We start from the raw sequence: 21,111 nt of genomic DNA, 5'->3' as shown, positions 1-21,111 counted from the left end.
AGCGTAGTAGACCGCTGCACCACCCAAGCAGGGACAAAAGGTGATGAATATATATTTTAAATTAAATGGGCATATTTACTCTTCTATGATCGATATACACTATATGGCTAAAGTATTGACACACCTGACCATAGAGTGACCTTTCAGGGCTCTGTGCAGGCCACTGGAGTCTCTTTAACCCAAGCGGTCCTTCATGCCTTATTGATCTTGCTCTGTCCACTGCTTGAACAGGACAGGGCCTTCCCTAAACCGTTCCTGCAAAGTTGGAAGCTTATAATTTGTTAGCAGCTGTTGTGACACTTTTGTCTACATAGTGTATTTGGATTCAGGGCTTTAATGTCTTTCCATGGGGAGTCGCAGCAACTTGAAAACTCCTCTTCTTAGCCTGTTCTCTTTAATCTTTAATCTTCTTAAAATCTGTGCAAATCGATCTGTTTAAACAAAGAAATTTAATGGGATCTAGACAACCCAAATCCTTATCATACCCAATCCTGAGGTGCTTAAAGATCAATGAAACTACACAGAAATAAGCTTTCAGGTGTGTCTCTATTCTTACCGGAATGTCCTTCTTGTCTCGACGTGGTGTGACCGAGGAGGCGGAGGCTTGTTTGTCCCCTGGTCCAGATGCACTCTCAGCACTCACGTCACTCACATCATTTCCTGTAGAACGAACACTGCTTAATCATTTACACCCATACACATCTAGAACCCCCTTCAAACACCACCGCAGTGTTAAACAAACAGGGGAGCTGTTAGCATGTGACTCCAAATCTGACCTGTGGCCTGAAACACTAAACTCAGAACAATGACTCAGAATGTTCCGGTCATTTCCCCTTTTAATCCGCCAGGCCGAAAGACCTGGCATTTATTTATTTATTTATCAGATGCTTTTATCCCTGGTGACTTCCAGCCCTAATCTGAAAGCACAAGATTAATTAAATAAAGTCCAGACAAAGATAACTGTAGAATGATCAGAGACTGATTAAACGAGCTGACCTGCTAAAGACTGGGCTAATTAAATGAAGGATGCTAACTTAATTGAGAGTGGAGAAAAACATGTGGATGGAGTAAATGAATAGCGCGACAAATTTCTTACTCCATGCGTTACCATCCTGCAGCATTTTGTTCCTTAGGGATTTTCTGGGTTGGCACGTGAAGAAGAAACGCTTACATTTGCAACACTGGACATGAAGTTCCTTAAAAATGGGGTGAATGATGCCCCTGCTTGTGCCCATCTGCCCATTTAAAGGGCATCCATTGTACTGTTGAGTATTATTACCTGTAGTGCTGGTGTTGTGGGATGAGAAGCTGACCGGACATGGAGCTGGACTCTCACTGTGCTCTGTCGAAGCATGATCGTGATCTACAGGTCTGGCCTGCAATCAAGAGACAAACTTAGTCCACAGAATTTTACAGGCTTTGCAGCCTGGCATAAAATATCAATAATAATAATCTTTTGTCCGTGTGATCAGCGACAAACTATGATCAGCAGTTTCTAATTCATGGCAGCCTTTTTTGGTGGCTCTAGGATCTTATCTGATGCTCAAATGTTATCTCAGCATGAGTTGCCACTTTGCATTTTCTTCCTGACCTTGGTAAAGACACCACTGTTCCATGTGTATAATGGGCACTGAAAAATTAGGAGAACATGACACAAAGTCACATGTCATTATGGAACACCAAATAACCTAAGTTGCTGTGTTTATGGCCAAAAGTATTTGGACACCTGACTGTGAGCTCGTTGGACATCCCACTTTAAAAACAAATTGTAATAAAACAGAGTGACCTCCATGTGATCTTCTCAGCTGTAACAACGGCCAATTCTCTGAGAAGGTTTCTCACAGGGAATTCTGAGGGAATTTGTGCCCATTCAGTCAAAAGAGCTTTTATATGGCTGGGCACTGATGTTGGTCAAGAAAGCCTCAGTAGATGCTCCAAGTTTATTCCAGAACTGTCAGTGGAGGCTCTTTAAATCGAAGTTTTCTTCATGTCTTTATAGAGCTTGCTTTGTGCACAGGTGCACAGTCATGCTGGAACAGGAAAATGCCCTTCCCTAAACTGTTGCTGCAAAGTTATAAGCATATCATTTTCTTTATATAAATGATTTATTACACCTGTTAGTAATTGTTGTGGCTGAAACATATGCTTTTGCCCATATAACATACATGCTCACCACAAGTATTTGTGAACTTTATACATGTTAAGTGTTGTTTTACCTCAGGAGGCGGTGGTGGAGGCACTGTGGGTTTGATGGTGGAGTCTGTTACACTGAAACACAACAGAAAATCCATAAGACCTCAAGTGCACATGTTTATCTGTAAACTGTTCTACACATCCAGATAGGGAAAACATCTGAGACATTTACTTTTGCACTTTATCCACATGCATCTCCTCTTTATTGTCCTCCAAATGTGTCTCATGTCCCCTGATCAGAGAGAGACAGACATAAAAAACCACAGGCACACACACTGTTCCCAGATTCTTATTAATTTTAAGTTTGACTGACACTTATTCCAATCTGATTTCTGACTGATGGATAACCTGGTGGACTCAAAAACTGGCTTTTAATTCCAATACTTTCTATTCTAATTCTGATTGATGATGATTCCTTTCAGCTGCATCATTTGTCCCCATAGTTCATTTGGCACTGTTTTTACACCCAATGCCCTTCCTGACACAACCCTTCTATTTATCTGGGCTTGGGACCAGCACTAAAGGACCAATATGTGTCCCAATGACTAGACATCTACCCCCTGCGTTTGTGATCCCAGCCCGGGAATCAAACCCCCGGAACTCAGCAGTGTGGCTCATACCATTACTCCACACCAGCTCACTTATTCTTATTCTGACTCCTCCCTGTTATTATCCTGATTAGTTAAATGATTCAGATTAAGCCCTTGACTAATTTCAACCCTGACTGGTTCGAATTCAGCCACTGATGCTGGCTCATGCTGATTGAGCCCTATTTAAATTTGGATAAACTCAGATTCACACTGACTCCAATTCTGATTCAGAATTCAGATTCTCAGCACTTTATCAAACACAACTGACTTTAAAATCTAATGCCTTTTTTGTTTCACACCTTACCAGGGCAAATCAAACACTGATTTCTTACGCGTAATCGACATACATGTACACACCGGGGTTTTAGAACAGTTGATAATGTAGACAAATGTTTAGTATGAACATCAAGGTAAAACTGAAAGAGTGAAGGAGATAGAAAGTGCAGGAAAGACACTGCTGATCTGCATCCAAGAAACCAATCCTTCCGTCTACTCAGCAAGAGCAGAAAAGCAAGGTCAGGACACATCAAATATTGATCAGAGACAGACGCAAAGAGAGAGAGAGAGAGAGAGAGTAAAAGCAAGTGAATACAGGACAGTGCCTTGTACCTCTGCTGCAGCTCCTCTTCTACAGACTTTAACAGACTCCTGTAATATAATCATGTAAATTAATACTTCCTTTAAACAAATATTTAAACAACCAAGCTTATTCCTGTCTGCAATCAGATCTTTAAATCCCATGAGTCAAGAGTAACATACTGCACTGTTATTCTAGCTTTAGAAATGTGACGATTTCAGTGTGTGTGACAGTAAGAGCAACTCCAATTCCTTGTAAGCGAATCATTAAGACGTCAAGAAGTGATTCAATTTTTTCTGTATTCTGACTGTAATCATAAAACACTAATTTTTTATTCTAATTATTACTGTATGCAAATAGAAAAATCCGAATCACAGTGTGACCACTGCTACTAAAATCCTCCAGTGAGGGACGACGAAGAATGAAGTAATGCTGAACACTGACAATGTTATATTAAGTATTATTGCTTGAACAAGTGATTTTTTTTTAAATAGCAGTTTAATTACATAAGTATGTATGTATGTATGTATGTGTGTGTATATGTATGTTATCCTGACCCTTCTTTCTATGACATGAAGACAGGCTTCAAAGTGTTTGCATTTTCATGTTTATCTAGCCATAACAATAAACACATTTAGCAGACGCCCTCATCCAAACCAATTGACAACAGGGGCACAACAGTTGCAACCTGGCAGTGGTGGGGCTTTAACCAACGATCTCACGATCGCCAATCCGATACCTCACCAGCTAAGCTAGCACTGTCATACCATTAGTACTATTATATAAAGGTCTTGCAATTACTTTTTTTGTGACTGATGGCATGACCTGACGATAAACCTGGCTTAATTCTGATTCTGATCAAGCATTTTATAGAAAACAGGCCCGAAGCACATGCTTTAAAAACTGCCACATTACCAGCATGTGTTTCTACCTATTTTAGTCCAAATGATTCAGACAGGAAGGCATTCGGAACAGACACCAATTAACTGACAAATTTAGCAGATAAAAATAAAAGCCATGTGTGCAGTGTGTGTGTCTGTGTGTGTGTGTGTGTGTATGTGTGTGTGTGGAATTTTTCTCTCAAACCTGAAACAAAAAAAAATGAAAAAAGAAACAACATAAGCACGTCAACTCACTCTCTCTCTCTCTCTCTCTCTCTCTCTCTCTCTATATATATATATATATATATATATATATATACTGCACATCTGAATGTATTTATAGCAGTTACAGCATGCTCCTAGCTTTTGACATTTACTGTTCAATTTTGCAGAATATGCTACGATTTAAGATAATACATTCTGCTCATCAGACCTACAAGTAACACTCAGCAAGTAAATTTAAATAATAAAAACAAATAAGCTAAAACGACAAGTTTGCAGAGTGTACACTTGATAAAGTGTGGCAAAAACAGTCAGCATCACAGTTCCTTATTACAGCCTAGTGTGAACCTCCTAGAACACTAATTTCACCTCTAGCTACAGTCAGGGGGTTTGAGTGGGTTTGAGTGGGAACGGGCTATGGCAAAATCCTGATGAATTCACTCACTCACTCACTTTCTTAACCGCTTATCCAATTAGGGTCGCGGGGGTGTGCTGGAGCCTATCCCAGCTTTTCAATGGGCGCAAGGCACACAGTAACACCCTGGATGGGGCGCCAGTCCATCGCAGGGCACACACACACATTCACCTATAGGGCAATTTGGTGTCTCCAATTAACCTGACTGCATGTTCTTGGACTGTGGGAATAATAATAATATAATCACAAGATTTAATAATTAAATAACTTACTTTTTCTCTCCAGGGAGATGACTAGTGGAGGGATCCTTTTCATAATCCAAACTTAGTTCCTACAAGACACAGAAAAAGTCCTATTTCAAATTGTAAAAATCTTTAAAACTATGCAATCGGTATGAAACAGTGTTCGGTTTAAGAGACATAACTAATATTTAAATGTCTGAATAGTCGATTAGCCACATTCTCTGATTTCTATATGTTAACATATGCAAAGCACAATCACTGCGTGTTTTGCATCACTACTATGTACAGTGTATTTACTTCATGCATAATTGGAGGAGGGTTGGTTGATTAAATAATGCTTTAGAGTGCCACCCAGTGGTCACAAAGTACACTAAGTACCTTTATCACGTGCCTATGTATTTTATAGACTGTAAACACCGATAACCATCACACTAACATTATATAATTGTGTCAAATTGTGTCCGACAGGAAAATTTTCACCTGCTGTCAGTAAGCGGCTTAATGTACAGGACGGCAATTAAAACGGGTGCCAAGGGATGAAAGGGGGTATAAAGCTCATGCAAATTCTCATTGATTTTCCACTGCGGATTAACAAATCAAATTTCCCCTCACACAGCACAACGTCCGCGTACACTGCCAGGAGGAAACTATCAATAAGACAAAACGATAGAGAGAGAAAGAGAGAGAGAGAAAGAGAGAGAGAGAGACAGTACCAGGTTAGATCTCGCAGTGTAGTAAATTTCTTCCACACAATCCAAAAAATCGTCTGTGTCGAGCTGTTTAATAAACACATAAAAAAACCTGTTAAATACACATGGGCTTCACTGGGGTCACACCAGTAGTGTCATCTATTTCCAGCACAGATTCTGAAACATTACACATTAAAGTCAAAGTTATTTGACTCTATTTGAAAGTTATAAGGTTGTTTGTAAATAAAAATGCCTTAATAAGATGTAAAATTTTAATATAATTTTAAGCCAATAAAACTGTGTGTGTGTGTGTGTGTGTGTGTGTGTGTGTGTGTGTTACTCACTGGGTCATGATGAGGTTCTGTCTCTTTTCTTAAAGGCCTATCAAATTTCACCTGATCAACTAAAAGCAAACACACATTTCAGCACAGCAAAAGTTTAATGTGTAAAAACGTGTTTTTTTAATATATAAGACTAAATTATTAGTGTGCACATGCTGCAGTAAAGCACAGTATAGAAACACACACACACACTTACAGTTGATCTCTGACAGGGTCCTCTCCTGCCGGGAGTTTCGCTTCTTTGACGGGATGCGTTGAGGAACGTTGACCAGAAGCTGTAAAACAAACAGTGTGTGTTTCAACTAAGAGTTTAAAGTTAATATCAATTCTTAGATGTTAAGACAATCTCTCACACCTTCATGTTTACACTCAGGAAAAGCATTATGTGTAAGAACAGCTAAACCAAACCCAACTCACCACAACTTGAATATTATAACTAACACCTAGAAAACAGCTGATTCAGGCACTCGGGTAGCACTGCGGTAAAACACGCTAGCCTACTACTGCTGGGATCAAGGGTTCAAATGCCCAGCTGCTTATCCAATTAGGGTCAGTGTGCTGGAGCCTATCCCAGCTTTTCAATAGGCGCAAGGCACACAGTAACACCCTGTACTGGGCGCCAGTCCATCGCAGGGCAGACACACATACACACACTCTCACACCCATTCACCTATAGGGCAATTAACCTGACTGCATGTTTTTGGACTGTGGGAGGAAACTGGAGCTCCCGGAGGAAACTCACACAGACACAGGGAGAACATGCAAACTCTGCACAGAAGGGACCGCCCCGCCTGGGGATCGAAACCAGGACCTTCTTGCTGTGAGGCAACTGTGCTACCCACCAAGCCACCATGCCAAGGTAAAAATAAACAGCCATAATATATTTTTTTCGCAGATATTAGTAAATTAGTGAAAATGCTGGAGCTTGTATGATGCATTTGGCTCCACCCTTTTGTGACTGATAAACAATGCAATCAAAGAGAGTCTGGAATATGTAGTCAGCAATACATATGTGTCGTTAATTTCTATTTTTTTTTCAGAGAACTAAATATACACACGGTTTCAGGAACCACATGGAAATCCCAGGACTGCCATGAAATGTGTCCATTAACCATAGTGAGTTTTAAAATCCATACGTAAAGTACTGCAAGTCACATGATCTATAATGCAGAGCATGCACAGATTACTCAATGCAGGTGCACACACACACGCACACACACACACCTTTCTACGAGCTGCTGCAAACTGAAAGCCTTTACACAATGGAAAAAAGAGACGCCTGTTTTTAAACTGCACAGGAAAACAGAACACAAAAGAATCAAGAAAAAATACATAGTACTTAAGCCACATCTGCATTATGGTGGCCCTCAAAGGGCCGATTGTAACATATCCTGCTGTGATTGGACAATTTGTTGACAAATTCTGTGTTTGGTGTCAAAATGCCAAATTTATACTGTATATTTATAATGTATATCTACATTTATAATGTACTCCACAGACACGGCCTCATAACACAAGAGACGTACCGGTTTTTCTTCTCGAAGCACAAACTTGTATTCACTTTATTATCCATCTTTCATCAAATTACCCCCTTCTGCTTCAATGAATGTACATGACTTCTTGTACATTTTGGGATTATTTGTAAATATTTCTCAACATCACTTGTTGGAAAACCATCTCAGTTAAACACTGATGTGGAAACACTGCCATCTAATGGTGGGATGGGGTCACAAAATTGGCATGCATTGTGGGAGATGCAGTTTATGTACGAGTTTACAGTGTATTTTAAGACAATCATATGTCTTTTAAGCTCTCGTGGGCCACATAAAATGACATGGCAGGCCGGATTTGACACATGGGATTTAAGCCCTTTCATGACTCACCTTCAGGTTACGTACAGATAATCTTACACTTATACTAAAAGACTACATTACAACAACCTCCACTCTTTGGGAAGGCTTACACACGATTTTAAAGTGGGTCTGTGGCACTTTGTGCCCTTTCTATCCAAAAAGCCTTTGTAAGGTTTGCAATCAAAGGACCAATTCAATCCAAAACAATAAAAGTACCCAACAGTGTTTGAGTGGACTGAGGTCAGGACTTCCTTTACTCCAAACTCATCAAACTAGACCTGTGTGGCTGAAACACCTGAATTTAACAATCAGGAAAGCTGTTAAAATATTTGCCTTTTCAATACAGAAACTGTACACAGTGTGTATTGTGTATTTTATTTACTGCTCACCTCAGACTCCGGCTCCTCGTCCTCCAGACCATTGTAGTGAGAGTGTTCAGGATTGTTCATTTTAGCCAGCAGCTCCACAGCTAACACACGATTCAGAGGCTGACTCACAAATGGGTGCTAATAAAACACACAATATCGTTGTTAGATTATTACAGACTACTTCATTAAACAAAAACTGCCTACATTCAGAACTGCACAGCAATGCATGAAATAAGAAATGGTAGTCACCTCATGGACCATCCCAAACATTATGCCAAACACCATGCCATCTAGGCCTCATAAGTGAATACTAGTGGCTAAATGGTAAGTAAAATTAGTAAACCACCTTAGGAACGCAGAGTTAAACTGTAAAGTTAATGATGCTCGGGTGGCGCAACGGGTAAAAGTGACATCTCAAACTTGTGCATTCAAATCTCAGATCTGCTAGTGCCAGAAGTGATTTCTCATAACTGCTGTAATTACGACCTCTGCTGGCTGGAGGCCGGTGTGTGACTCTCCATGTGCAATACGGATCTTCATGCAAGTGAAAAAGAAGTGGTAAGCTGCTGTACATGTTCGTTAGTCATTGTCCTCCTCAGTCTTGAATGGAGGTCAGCAGCATGAGAATTAGTGAATACGATCTGGTATTTGGATACGACTAAATTGGGAGGAAAATTGAGAATAAATGTAAAGACGTAGTAAAACACTAAGTAAATACCATGTTGGTTTATATGCGCAGAAAAGCTGATGCCGAGGCGAGTGATTGTTGACTTAAGTAAAGAGACACATCTGTATTTAAGGGCATGTCCAAGTATACACAACATTAAGATTTGTCCCGAACCACGAACTGTACGGAGTCTGGGTCACAGCCACAAAAAGTAGGCAGTGGTCACTTGACCTGAAGCACTGTGATACACAATATAATGGAAGATTTCTAACAATTACCTGCAGCATTTTGTCGGCTGGGGGCCGTTTCTTGGGGTTTTTGGTCAGCGCGAGTTTGACAAAATTGTGGAAGTTAGTTGACCTTAAAACACAGTACAGGGATTCACACAAAAGCATTATTTGTTACAGAACGTGTTAAACCGACTTGATACCTTCGTGACCAAACTACAGTTTTATGTAAATAATGAGGATTTAAGGTTCTCATCATTTAATCTCTCACCATTTCAGCTTCTCTTTCAGTTTGGGTGGCTGGAAGTTGCTCTTCGTCATCAGGAACAGGGCACTAGAAAACACAAGTGTTCTATTTATCATGACGAAATACATACTGGTAGAGTGAACTCTAAATGTTGTAGCTACAACACAGCACTGTAACTGTGTGAACTGTGAGTGATGCTAGATTAATGATAAATTGTAATGTCAAGCACTGCTCCAGTTATAATATTTTATTACATCTGATATTATTTAAGGTAATGTTTAATTATGTATTTTATGAAATGTTATATTGTAATGCACTGCGATTACATTCTTGTTTTCATGTGATTTTCTGCTTTGATCTAATGTTACTGTATGTAACAATGTGATGATACATTTAACGTTATCTTGGATTAACTGTATCCAATGTAAACGTGATATTTTAATTGTTGTGATTTTATACTATTAATTTATATTTAATGTACTGGTAACTTGGGATGCAATAATGTTAAATGTGATGCCATGTGATGTCTTTTATATGTCATACTGTAAGGTGATGTTTTATTGTGATGTCACAGTGTAATGCCATTTGATATGTCATATTGTGAAGTAATGTTTTATTGTGAGGTCACAATGTTATGTCATATAATATATTGTGCGGTGTTGTTAATCAATATTGTGACGTAATATTTTTGAGATGTTATTTTTAATGAAACGGTAAATTGTGATGTTCATATTTAAAGAGAAAACGTTGTGATGTGATATTTGATGTTATGCTGTAATGTCACATTTAATATCACCTTAAATTGTGATGCTATCTCAGAACGTTGTGTCATTCTTGTTTGGTTTGTTGTTTTTTGATTCTATTTAATGTGATATTGGATGTGATTAGTACTCAGATGTTAGACTGTAATGAACATGACCTAGTCATTACAGTACTTGTAAAAGGTGAACTGACCTCATGGGATGCAGCTCGTACATCGGCGGCTGTAATTCAGCTAGCTCGATGGCTGTGATGCCCACAGCCCAGATATCACACAGATGGTTATATCCTCCTTTCCGCTCCACACAGGCCACCTCAGGTGCCATCCTGCAGAGACACGCCTGTGTAAACCAACCATCACCCGATCCACCCAACTATTTATTCATGAATATCTACCCAGGCGTCTAACAACTTACCCACCATCAGTCACATCAATCTACTGTGTGAAACTAAAGCTAAACACTGGATCTGATTCTGTTTTCAATAATTGATCCTTTAATAAAAGTGATCAGTCAAGGGAAGAGGTGAGTTAGTGTTTGCTCACTTAACAAGGAAAAACATTTACCAGTATGGCGTCCCGATGAAGGACTTCCTTTTGGCTACAGTGGCTGTAATTTGAGCTGAAACACCAAAATCAGCTGTAAAAAGATAAAATTTATTTTACTAAATCAGGTAATACACAAGAATATAAGGCTTTATAAGGCTAAATAACACCATTCAATGACACTTGAATTTTTTGCACTGTTAATTTAATATGGATCTGTCTTTATAGTTATATTTAATAGTAAAGATTCAGACAACATTAGAATGTATTCTCCTACTTAACTATCCTCAACTCTTAACAATAAATGAAACCCAAGGGGTTCACACAGGAATAAGAAGTGCAAAAGTGATACCAGCTTAAACGCACATTACTTAGAACATAAATGTAGAGTAAATGTAGAGTGTTTTATTACCAAGTTTGACGTATCCACTGTCCGTTAAAAGAATATTGGCTGCCTGTTTATAAAATATAATAACACCAATAATAATTAATAGAATAATTATTTATAAAGAGGCTTTCTGATACAATTTCCCACAAGCTTACAATTAGACATACACTATGTGGGAAAAAATACTGGGACACCCCTTCTAATTATTGTAATCGTAAATAAGAATCCAGATAATCTCACCCGCCCATCCATTTATTAATCTATTCCTGTCTGTTACATTCATATTTAATCCACATCATCAGTCAGACAGATAGCAGGTGAGTGCTGGGATTACCTTGATGTCTCGGTGCATCTTTCCTTTATCGTGCAGGTAATACAAACCCTGCAAAAAACACGGGAATTAAATGATGGTTACGACAGTGGTAAGAGCTCAGTGGGTAGAGCTCTGCCAAACAGCCACTTTTGGGCCCTTAAGCAAGGCTCCTAACTCTCTCGGCGGTGCAATGGCTGACCCTGCACTTTGGTCCCACTTTGCATTCTTCTTCTTCTAGCTGTTTTGGTCACATCACTGGTATTTGAGGTACAATTTGTTTGTTTATTAAGATTTTAACACTTTGGTTACATTCATGACCGGATCGGTAGTTACTCATTACACAAGATTCATCAGTACACAGGGTTATATCAAACACAGTCTTGGACAATTTCGTGTCTCCAATTCACCTCACTTGCATGTCTTTGGACTGTTGGAGGAAACCGGAGCACCTGGAGGAAACACACTCGGACACGGGGAGAACATGCAAACTCCACACAGAAAGGACCCGGACCGCCCTACCTGGGGATCGAACCCAGGACCTTCTTGCTGTGAGGCGACAGTGCTACCCACTTAGCCACCGTGCCGCCTATTTGAGGTACAAACAGAAATATACACACTTACTTACCTGAAGGGTTTCTCGTGACACATAAGCAATCTGTGATTCTGATAGCGGTCCAGTAACTAATGACAAAGAAAATACATGTATGTGAATTAGACATACAATTTTTATCTATTTTTATGTTTATCTGGACTAAGTCTAATAAATTACTCTATGTTTACATCTTACGTCATCTGAAACACTCTTTATGGCTCACTAGTGGTCATGCCAGCTGGTGGTCGCTTGGCATCAAGAGTATGATTGCCAGATTGGCATTTATAAGTGGTACAGTAATGTATCCAACCTACCATGATAGATGTCCTGCAATGAACCTCCTCCGCAGTACTCCATACAGATCCACAACTTATCTCTCCTAAACACAACATATCCGGCAGGGTTACAGTTTTGGAATTTAAACATGATAATGAGCCAATTTTGTTTATTGGAGCTCCATCGTATTACTTAATAATGTGCGATTGCTTTGCACCATGTAGATTGACTACAGACTAAAATAAGCTCTAATAGAGCCCAACAAACAGTTGTTAAACCCAACAGTATGAAGGCCTTAGAGAACTGGAGACACAAGTGCTTCCCACTTGTGTCTCCAGTTCTCTAAGGCCTTCATACTGTTGGGTTTAACAACTGTTTGTTGGGCTCCATTAGTTAACTGAGGGCTTTTTCATAGCATGGAAGGTGACTGATTTTCATCCAGGTGCAAGAGTGTGGGATTTAGGGTTCGTACATAAATATGTGAGCACACTACCACTGGGATTTATGGTTTGGATCCCTATCTGTGCTACCGGCCAGTTATGTCTGCTAAATCTGGAAGGTTGTAGCTGAGGCCACGCTTTGGATTGGTGTCCTGTCTGGGGTGTGTTACTGCATTGTGCCCAAAGATTTGTAAGAAACTGGACCCAATGCAACCCTGACCACAAGGTGTAGACCTGGAATACACTGTACAGCTTTAAAATAGTCAGTGAGGTTCTAGAATCTTTATTGCATCTCCTGGATGATCGGTACAGTTAGAGAATCCTCCCAATTTCAAGTGCAGACTTATGGGCAACCGTGGCACAGCTGGTAAAGACCTAAGTGTGATGGTCTACAGACAATTGATCTCTATCTGAGTCGGGATGAGTTTCTTTGGGATACTCTGGAGTTCTCCAACCTCCCAAAAACATGCAGAAGATGACTGGCGTTCCTAAAATGCCCCCACTGCTTTAGGATAGTGTGATGACCCACCAGAACCCTGGCCAGGATGCAGAATTGATTGCTGAAAAACAAAGATGATTGCTGTACCGTAAGTAACTGCCGAAGTAGGCTACGATGTTGGGGTGTTCGCACTCTTTCATCATAGTGATCTCTTGCTGCACCACCGCAAAGTCCTCACCTACACACACACACACACACACACACACACACACGGAGTGAAAAACATCTTGCAATTGTAAGGACCATGATGCAATAAAGCTCCAGGTTATGACATCACAAAGGATAATGTTATTTACGAGTATACGAATATTAAAATAAAATGTACCCCGTTATCGCAGTAAGATGGACCAGTCTAGAGTAGATGATGATCATTTCCAGGGGGAAAGGATGGCCTACTTTTTTTACTCACACATTCGCACGCACAGCAGCCTCATTAGCATTCTGCAGGTGTCCAAACCTTCATACAGTTTACACGTTCACTCCTCCTCGCGTCCTCACGTTCACTTTTCTCCTTTTATCACTCTCTCGCTCCTACTCCCTCTTTCTCCTTCTCTTTCTCCATTTTCTCCTTGGAGTACTTGGACCAAACCTCAGCATTACAAGCCAACATTACAAGCCCTATCAAAACATCTTGAACATCTTTCCATTGTGGCCTGACTTTAGGCAATGAGAGCATGGGCAAAATCTTGCAAAGCTCATTAGAACCCACTAAGGGCTACTGGCATAAGGTTTGGGCATCTTGCCTGTCATAACCAGGAATTGATTTTTAGCTGCCCGTGGAGAAACAAGCCCCCTTGGTCCAGCCCACAACAGGCCCGTACAGGTCTAGTGTGGACTGGTTTGCTGGGACAGCACAGCTCAGTAGTAATTGGACAATTCTGGCTCACTCTGTGGTGCGGTCAGATTTATGAGCCTCCTTGTTAATACAATCAAAATTAGAATTTGATGCCTGCGACACAAGCTCACGTCGTCTTTCTGCTTTCTGTCTCTTTATGTATGTAAGTCTTTCATATTGCACAGCACTGTCTGTCAGCACTTTTACTAAGCGAGCGAGGTTCATCGACCTGGCGGCTGCGTTCTGGGGATCAGGCAGAAAAACCTGCCGACTGATTTATCAAAGAATAGAGAGACAAAGAGAGAGAGAGAGACAAAGAGAGAGAGAGAGAGAGAGAGAGAGAGACTGAAATCAAAATTGTCTAGCCCTGTTAGTTCATGTCTACATGCTCCTGAAAACAGGGCTGTGTCCTGATTGTGCCAGCTACTCAATGCTGCTTGTTTTTCCTGACACTGTAATCACAGATTTAACCTTTAACCTCTGCAGCCCTGCTGCCACTGGCTGATTAAATAATGAAATAAAGCAACAGATGTGCAGGTGTTCCGAAAAAAATAACAGCTGAGGGTATATAGTATAATTATTAAGTAGAATTTACAACGTTATTTCACCCAAACCTCAGCATTACAAGCCCAATCACTCACTCACCCACTCACTCACTCACCCACTCACTCGCCCACTCATTTACTTACATGCCCACTCACTCACTCACCTACACTCACTCGCCCACTAACTCGCTCACCCACTCGCTCACTTACCCACTCACTCGCCCACTTACACACCCACTCACTCGCCCACACATTCACTCACCTACCCCACCCACTTACTCGTCCAGTCCCACCCACTCATTTACCTACTCACCCAATCACTCACCCACCCACTCATTTACCTACTCACCCAATCACTCACCCACCCACTCATTTGCCCACTCACCCGCCTACTAACTCACTCGCTCACCCACTCATTAGCCCACTCACTTGCTCACTCATCAGTTTCTTCCTTTCAGCTAACATTCCTAACAGGTGTATAAAATAATCAAAATTAAATAATGTTTAATATTGTGGTAACAGTTTAGGGAATGTCTTTTTTCTTTTCAGCAAATGTCTGAACCAACTGCTCCAGCTGCTGGCAATCTACAGCTTGAACATCAATAAATGCGTCCCTGTACCAGGGCCCGTACTGCTTTAGATGTACTCTGTGTGTGTGTGTGTGTGTGTGTGTGTGTGTGTGTGTGTGTGTGTGAGACTATGGGTTACACATACACTGTCATCACATTTTCACCATTATCAGCACCTTCTTCACAGATATATTTAAAGTCACATGCACTTTCACCTCCACATACACTTTACACCTATGAGAGTTCTAAAACAACCACAACCACACACACGCACACGAACACACACACACCTACACTCTGCTGGACGCTGATACAACAGACGGTGACATTATTGTAAATGACCTCCAAACCCATGCATTATATATGAACAAGGGAAACACACACACACACACACACACACACAGAGAGAGAGAGAGAGAGAGAGAGAGAGAGAGAGAGAGATTGATCTATTTCAGTTGTGCATGTTAGCACTTTTTCAAATCCAATATCACATCTTCATTCATTTTAAATGAGATGTATGACACACACACACACACACACGCACACACACACTGCGGTACCTGATTTGATAAATCTGACACCATTCTAACACGTTCTTATGTGACCATGAAGGACATTTCAACCTCGGTGTGTGATGTCACACCTCCGATGTCCATCAGACTTGTTAAGGTTACGTATCGTGGGGGTGTGAGTGAAAGTGTAAAGGTGTTAGAGCACCACTAAAGCTGTGATCTGCTTTTTTAAGTATTCATCTGAGAGTACCCTGACTAACATCAGTGCCTAGCCATACAAATGCTCTTTTGACTGCATGGGCACAAATTCCCACAGACATACTTCAAAGTCTTGTAAGAAGCCTATTCAGAAGGGCTAAGAGATCTAATAGAGGTCACTCTATTTTACTAAGTACGAGTTAGTACTGGATTACTGTCTCTGCAGTTCAGTTTATGCGCTTATATCACATGCCTTCTTATACCACATAAATGCCAGGGTTCCTGCTGTGCGATAAAACTGCAGAAGAGGGACTGTGCAGGAACAGAAAATCTAAGAATTCTAGAAAAATTCCATAATATTAAAAAAATAAAGCCTCAAACGCTTAGACCCAGCTGTTACAGTGTGGTGGTCTGCTATACGGTCAGTACACACACCCACACACTTGCACATACTGATTGCCAGGGTCTTTCGCAGCAACCCCCCACTGGTTGCCAGCAGATAATGAGGTGGAGATGGAGACAGAGACGGACAGACTTGCTTTAGTGTCTTACTTTAAACAGGACAGTTTGACCCCTACTGTGCAGCAGCACATAATCACATACAATCAGAAAAAAATGCACATATTTTAAAACCTGGTGCCACCTACTCAGACCAATTTTCAATCATCAGTGATGGTTTATCGTTTTCCATGTGCCACTGGAAAAAAATAAACTAGATTTATTTAAACAAAATACAAAAGCAGCTTAAAATATGAAAGGCCTGTTAAATGTCCACATACTTTTGGCCAAATGGTCCATGCCTCAGAAACATTGAACTGTTGCAACAAAGCTGTGGTCTGTTCCTGTACCAAAATGACTACAAGACAAACTCTAGTGGCCTGCACAGAGCCTGGACCTCAACCCCCTCACTGAACACTTTCAGAATGAATTGGAATGTCGACTGTGAGTCCAGGCCCTCCCATTCGACATCTAGTTTGACATTACGATTGCTCTTATGACTAACATTAACAGAATCTTACAGACACACTCTGAAACCTTTCAGAAAGGAAGCCAAGTAAATACTGTATAAAGACCCGTTGTTCTGGGAAGGGTTTACCAACACGCTCCTGGTCAGGTGACCAAACACTTTCAGCAAGAAAAAAGCAGGATTAAACTCACCAGGTTCCAGTTTGATGACCTTGATGGCGGCCACTTCGTCTGTACTGACATTTCGGACCTGAAAGAGAAGGACCAACACTTTAACAATTGCAGCCAAGTAAAGTGTTGAGTGATAACTACTTCGTTATCTGACACGACAAGGAGTAAAGGCGATTTCATAATGAAATGTTATAAAGAAACGCAAAAGTAAAATAGTGGTAAGCACACTGGTATGGTAACCCACTGGCCTGACAGTGCCCAACAGTAGGCGTAGATAGAAGGGAAGGCTGGCACAAGCGGCAGAAGAATACAGAGGAAAGCAACATGGTCTTCCAAAGGTATCTGAGAGGCTCTAGAGCAGATTGTAGGGTTAAAATTTCTCCGTCACCGTCTTTGCAGTGTTCTACGCAATCAACGTATTGGGCACCCCTGCTCTAGAGGAGTCCTTTACCCACTTAATTGGGGTAAGGATGTGTCCAACGATTTTACGGCCACAGAGGGTGTTGTGCAAGAACAGAATTTGCATTTACATTTGCAGCATTTAGCAGATGCCTTCATCCAAAGCAATTTGGGGTTAAGCACAGCTGATTTTAGATTTAAAGGATTTTAGAACACACCCTAAACAGGACGCCAATCCATCAAGGGGCCGTGTGATAAATACGGCCCTCCTCAGCCTGGGTCAGGGTCTGTAGTAGTAGACAGGATACAAATGTGTAAAAGCATTCGAGTACATTTTTACCACCGTAACGCATGGCTGCTATATACAAAATAAATAAATAAAAACACATCCTGAATCTCTGCAGTGCTGTCAGGAGGGATGTGAGGTTTGAAATATTGAAATATTAATCAGCTGTCCCTGTCTGACATTCACAAAGCCCCCATGTGCAAACAGTGCGTCTCGTATCACTAGACTGAGTCACATCTCACTAAACATTTCATTATTTCGCTCATAACGGACACACACGGACTCGCACATCAGCTGTCTGGACAAAAACACAACTGAAACAGCTTTAATTACACCTCAAAACAAACAAGTCACGTCCGATCTGTTCACTTGATGAATCTGTATGGCGGATGCCGTCTCGTCAGAAAAGAGGGGAACTAGGTTCTTGTAACTTGCTTATCAATAACATCATTAAGCTGCTGATCAGTCCCATGAATAATAAGGACAAAACAAACAAAGTCAAATGATAATAATGTTTACTAAGACAGAAATCATTATTCCACGATATTATTGCGTTAACTCCTCCAACTAGGGCTGCCCATAAGTCCACAATGAACTAATACACTGATCAGCCATAACATTAAAACCACCTCCTTGTTTCTACACTCACTGTCTATTTTATCAGCTCCACTTACCATATAGAAGCACTTTGTACTTCTACAATTACTGACTGTAGTCCATCTGTTTCTCTGCATACTCTTTTTACCCTGCTTTCACCCTGTTCTTCAATGGTCATGACCACCACAGAGCAGGTATTATTTAGGTGGTGGATCATTCTCAGTACTGCAGTGACACTGACATGGTGGTGGTGTGTTCGTGTGTGTTGTGCTGGTATGAGTGGATCAGACACAGCAGCGCTGCTGGAGTTTTTAAACACCTCACTGTCACTGCTGCATTGAGAATAGTCCACCAACCAAAAATATATCCAGCCAACACCGCCCCGTGGGCAGCATATGATGAAGGTCTAGAAGATGACCAACTCAAACAGCAGCAATAGATGAGCGATTGTCTCTGACTTTAAATCTACAAGGTGGACCAACTAGGTAGGAGTGTCTAATAGAGTGGACAGTGAGTGGACACGGTATTTAAAAACTCCAGCAGCGCTGCTGTATATATGACAAATACACCGACCAGGCATAACATTATTACAACCGACAGGTGAAGTGAATAACACTGATTAGCTCTTCATCACGGCACCTTCAACAGCAGTTTCTCTAAATTACCAAAATCTTTCCATCCTGTTATGTACAGTAGATGGTGAAAGATCTAAATTATTTTGCACTGGGAATGGTCTTTTTGGACTGACATACAAACATATCTGAAATCCTAAGACTGTCCACTATGACACGTCCCTTACAAGAATATGTAACGTTTTAACTCCAACAGTAATTAAAAGAGTGCAAAAAGTTATATCATTTTAAATAAGAATGCCTAACATGGCAGAGAATTACCTGCACAGGTGCAGCACACAGTAGGTAATGACAGAAAGCTGAAAGGGATGGGAGGGGTTGTTAAAAAAAAAGGGTTTGGCAGACGGTCAGCAGAAATTGGGCCAGGCTTGTAGCGTTGACACAGCAGATTTGTCTCCGTCTACAGAGAATTTACAGAGGATACATAACTCACCCACTGCTGCCTCTCCGCTGCATTTACACCTCTTCTGCCAAATTGATTGGACATTTAATTTCATTCATCATCTGTAATGTTTGCCGGTTTGAATATTGATGACTGGAGGTACAAGGCTGTAGGCTGTATTCGATGTAGCTGCAATCGGCACCTAAAATCGATTTACTCAAGCTGCAGCTAATTTTGCAGACGTGCCTGGTACTGCTTATTTAACCGATTTAATAATTAATTAGCTGAGCACAAGTAATAATCAGCCACAAAGCTGGTAAAATGCTTATGTTAAAATGCAAAAGGGGGACTCGGAAAATCTGGTTCCATTGTAATTAAGTCAAACAAATCTGCCAAGCTCCAAGCTCTCAGTGGTGTTGGGTTAGCCCGTTAGACCGCTGCGCTGTCTGAGCACCCCTCATTTTAGCTTGAATTTGCTTGCATGTAGTAGGGGTGTTTCCTGTAAGATTAACAAATATGAATCAAATCTTACATCCCATTTATTATTAGGACTGCTCATTATAAAGCAGCCACTGCTGATTGGGACTTATCACAGGCTGAAAGACGAACTGAAACACTTACACCGATCAACCATAACATTAAAACCACCTGACACCTGACCTGCCAGAACAGCCATTGAAGAACAGCATGAAAGGGGGCTAAGAAAGCATGCAGAGAAACAGATGGACTACAGTCAGTAATTGTAGAACTACAAAGTGCTTCTATATGGTAAGTGGAGCTGATAAAATGGACAGTGTGTGTAGAAACAAGGAGGTGGTTTTAATGTTATGGTTGATCTTGTACTTAATAGTGAGGTTCATTCCACTGGCTAACTATTACAACCTTTATTATATTTACTTGAACATACAGCCATGATTTTTTACTATATCTATATGACACCACTTTAACTCTGCCAGTGTGGGATGCCACCATGTATTGTAGAACAAACACAGATGTTTAAGTGCAGGGGCTGTCTCTCAAAAACTATACAACCCAGCTTACAACCAAAAACTACAGTGTTTGGGTTCTAGTTAACATTGCTTTATGCCAGCCGTGTTTACAAGCCTTCTAATTCTGGTAACTGTAAAGTTGGAGTGGACAGGGGTATCGTTTGGACATTTAATGCTACATAAAGTCTCCTGTCTTCTCATTTTTCAAAAGGCTGCTACAGCAATACTGTTGTTTTTTGTGATGGGAACTCACTCTGGTTGGATAAGTTTTATGCTTTACTGAACATCATCACATCCAGTTTGATGATCATCATACCAGTCATTCCAGCTTCACTTCCATCCTGTTCTTGTGGTTCTTTTCCCCCCTTGATTCCTGCTCACTTCCCCTCCTGATCCTGTTACACTGACGTTTCCAAGGATGAAAAGAAGCCCAGTGCTGAACCCACTACATTATTAATGACCAAATGGAGCGTGATCGTTCTCCCCCTCGGTAAAGAGTCGCCTCAGCACTAAGAGTCACGAGCAAAGAAAAAACATCGACACATGGATCAGAGCAAAAAGAGAATTCCATGAAGGAAATATTGTCAGATGTCACATTTCTGGGGCTTTAAACTGGATACAGTTTATAGAAACTGAGAAGGACCTTGTACATCATGGCGCAAGCTCATGTCAAATGAACCAAAAGACTGTGGAAATGTGTGCTGAGG

General features: G+C 40.8%; 1 protein-coding gene across 2 annotated transcripts in view; it reads right to left on the bottom strand.

Moving 5' to 3' along the window:
• map4k3a (mitogen-activated protein kinase kinase kinase kinase 3a) overlaps nt 1–21,111 on the bottom strand; it is a 31,694-nt gene that overhangs the window by 9,574 nt on the left and 1,009 nt on the right. Inside the window, exons 2-21 of one of the 2 annotated variants that reach the window (XM_062989353.1) lie at nt 17,141–17,198; nt 13,411–13,501; nt 12,423–12,487; nt 12,142–12,197; nt 11,538–11,585; nt 11,228–11,270; nt 10,837–10,909; nt 10,467–10,598; nt 9,537–9,599; nt 9,317–9,398; nt 8,393–8,509; nt 6,347–6,425; nt 6,154–6,212; nt 5,834–5,896; nt 5,151–5,209; nt 3,393–3,431; nt 2,366–2,425; nt 2,217–2,268; nt 1,280–1,376; nt 557–660 (exon numbers count right to left, since the gene is read on the bottom strand). In XM_062989353.1, coding sequence (XP_062845423.1) covers nt 557–660; nt 1,280–1,376; nt 2,217–2,268; nt 2,366–2,425; nt 3,393–3,431; nt 5,151–5,209; nt 5,834–5,896; nt 6,154–6,212; nt 6,347–6,425; nt 8,393–8,509; nt 9,317–9,398; nt 9,537–9,599; nt 10,467–10,598; nt 10,837–10,909; nt 11,228–11,270; nt 11,538–11,585; nt 12,142–12,197; nt 12,423–12,487; nt 13,411–13,501; nt 17,141–17,198 — 1,440 coding nt within the window. The remainder of the gene's footprint in view (nt 1–556; nt 661–1,279; nt 1,377–2,216; nt 2,269–2,365; nt 2,426–3,392; nt 3,432–5,150; nt 5,210–5,833; nt 5,897–6,153; nt 6,213–6,346; nt 6,426–8,392; nt 8,510–9,316; nt 9,399–9,536; nt 9,600–10,466; nt 10,599–10,836; nt 10,910–11,227; nt 11,271–11,537; nt 11,586–12,141; nt 12,198–12,422; nt 12,488–13,410; nt 13,502–17,140; nt 17,199–21,111) is intronic. The other variant, XM_062989354.1, reaches the window with a different exon arrangement.

The sequence above is a fragment of the Trichomycterus rosablanca genome, chromosome 27 (assembly GCF_030014385.1).
Source record: "Trichomycterus rosablanca isolate fTriRos1 chromosome 27, fTriRos1.hap1, whole genome shotgun sequence".
In the NCBI taxonomy this organism is placed as follows: Eukaryota; Metazoa; Chordata; class Actinopteri; order Siluriformes; family Trichomycteridae; genus Trichomycterus; species Trichomycterus rosablanca.
Note: the sequence above shows the minus strand (reverse complement) of the source record. Positions and strands in the feature narration are given on the sequence as shown.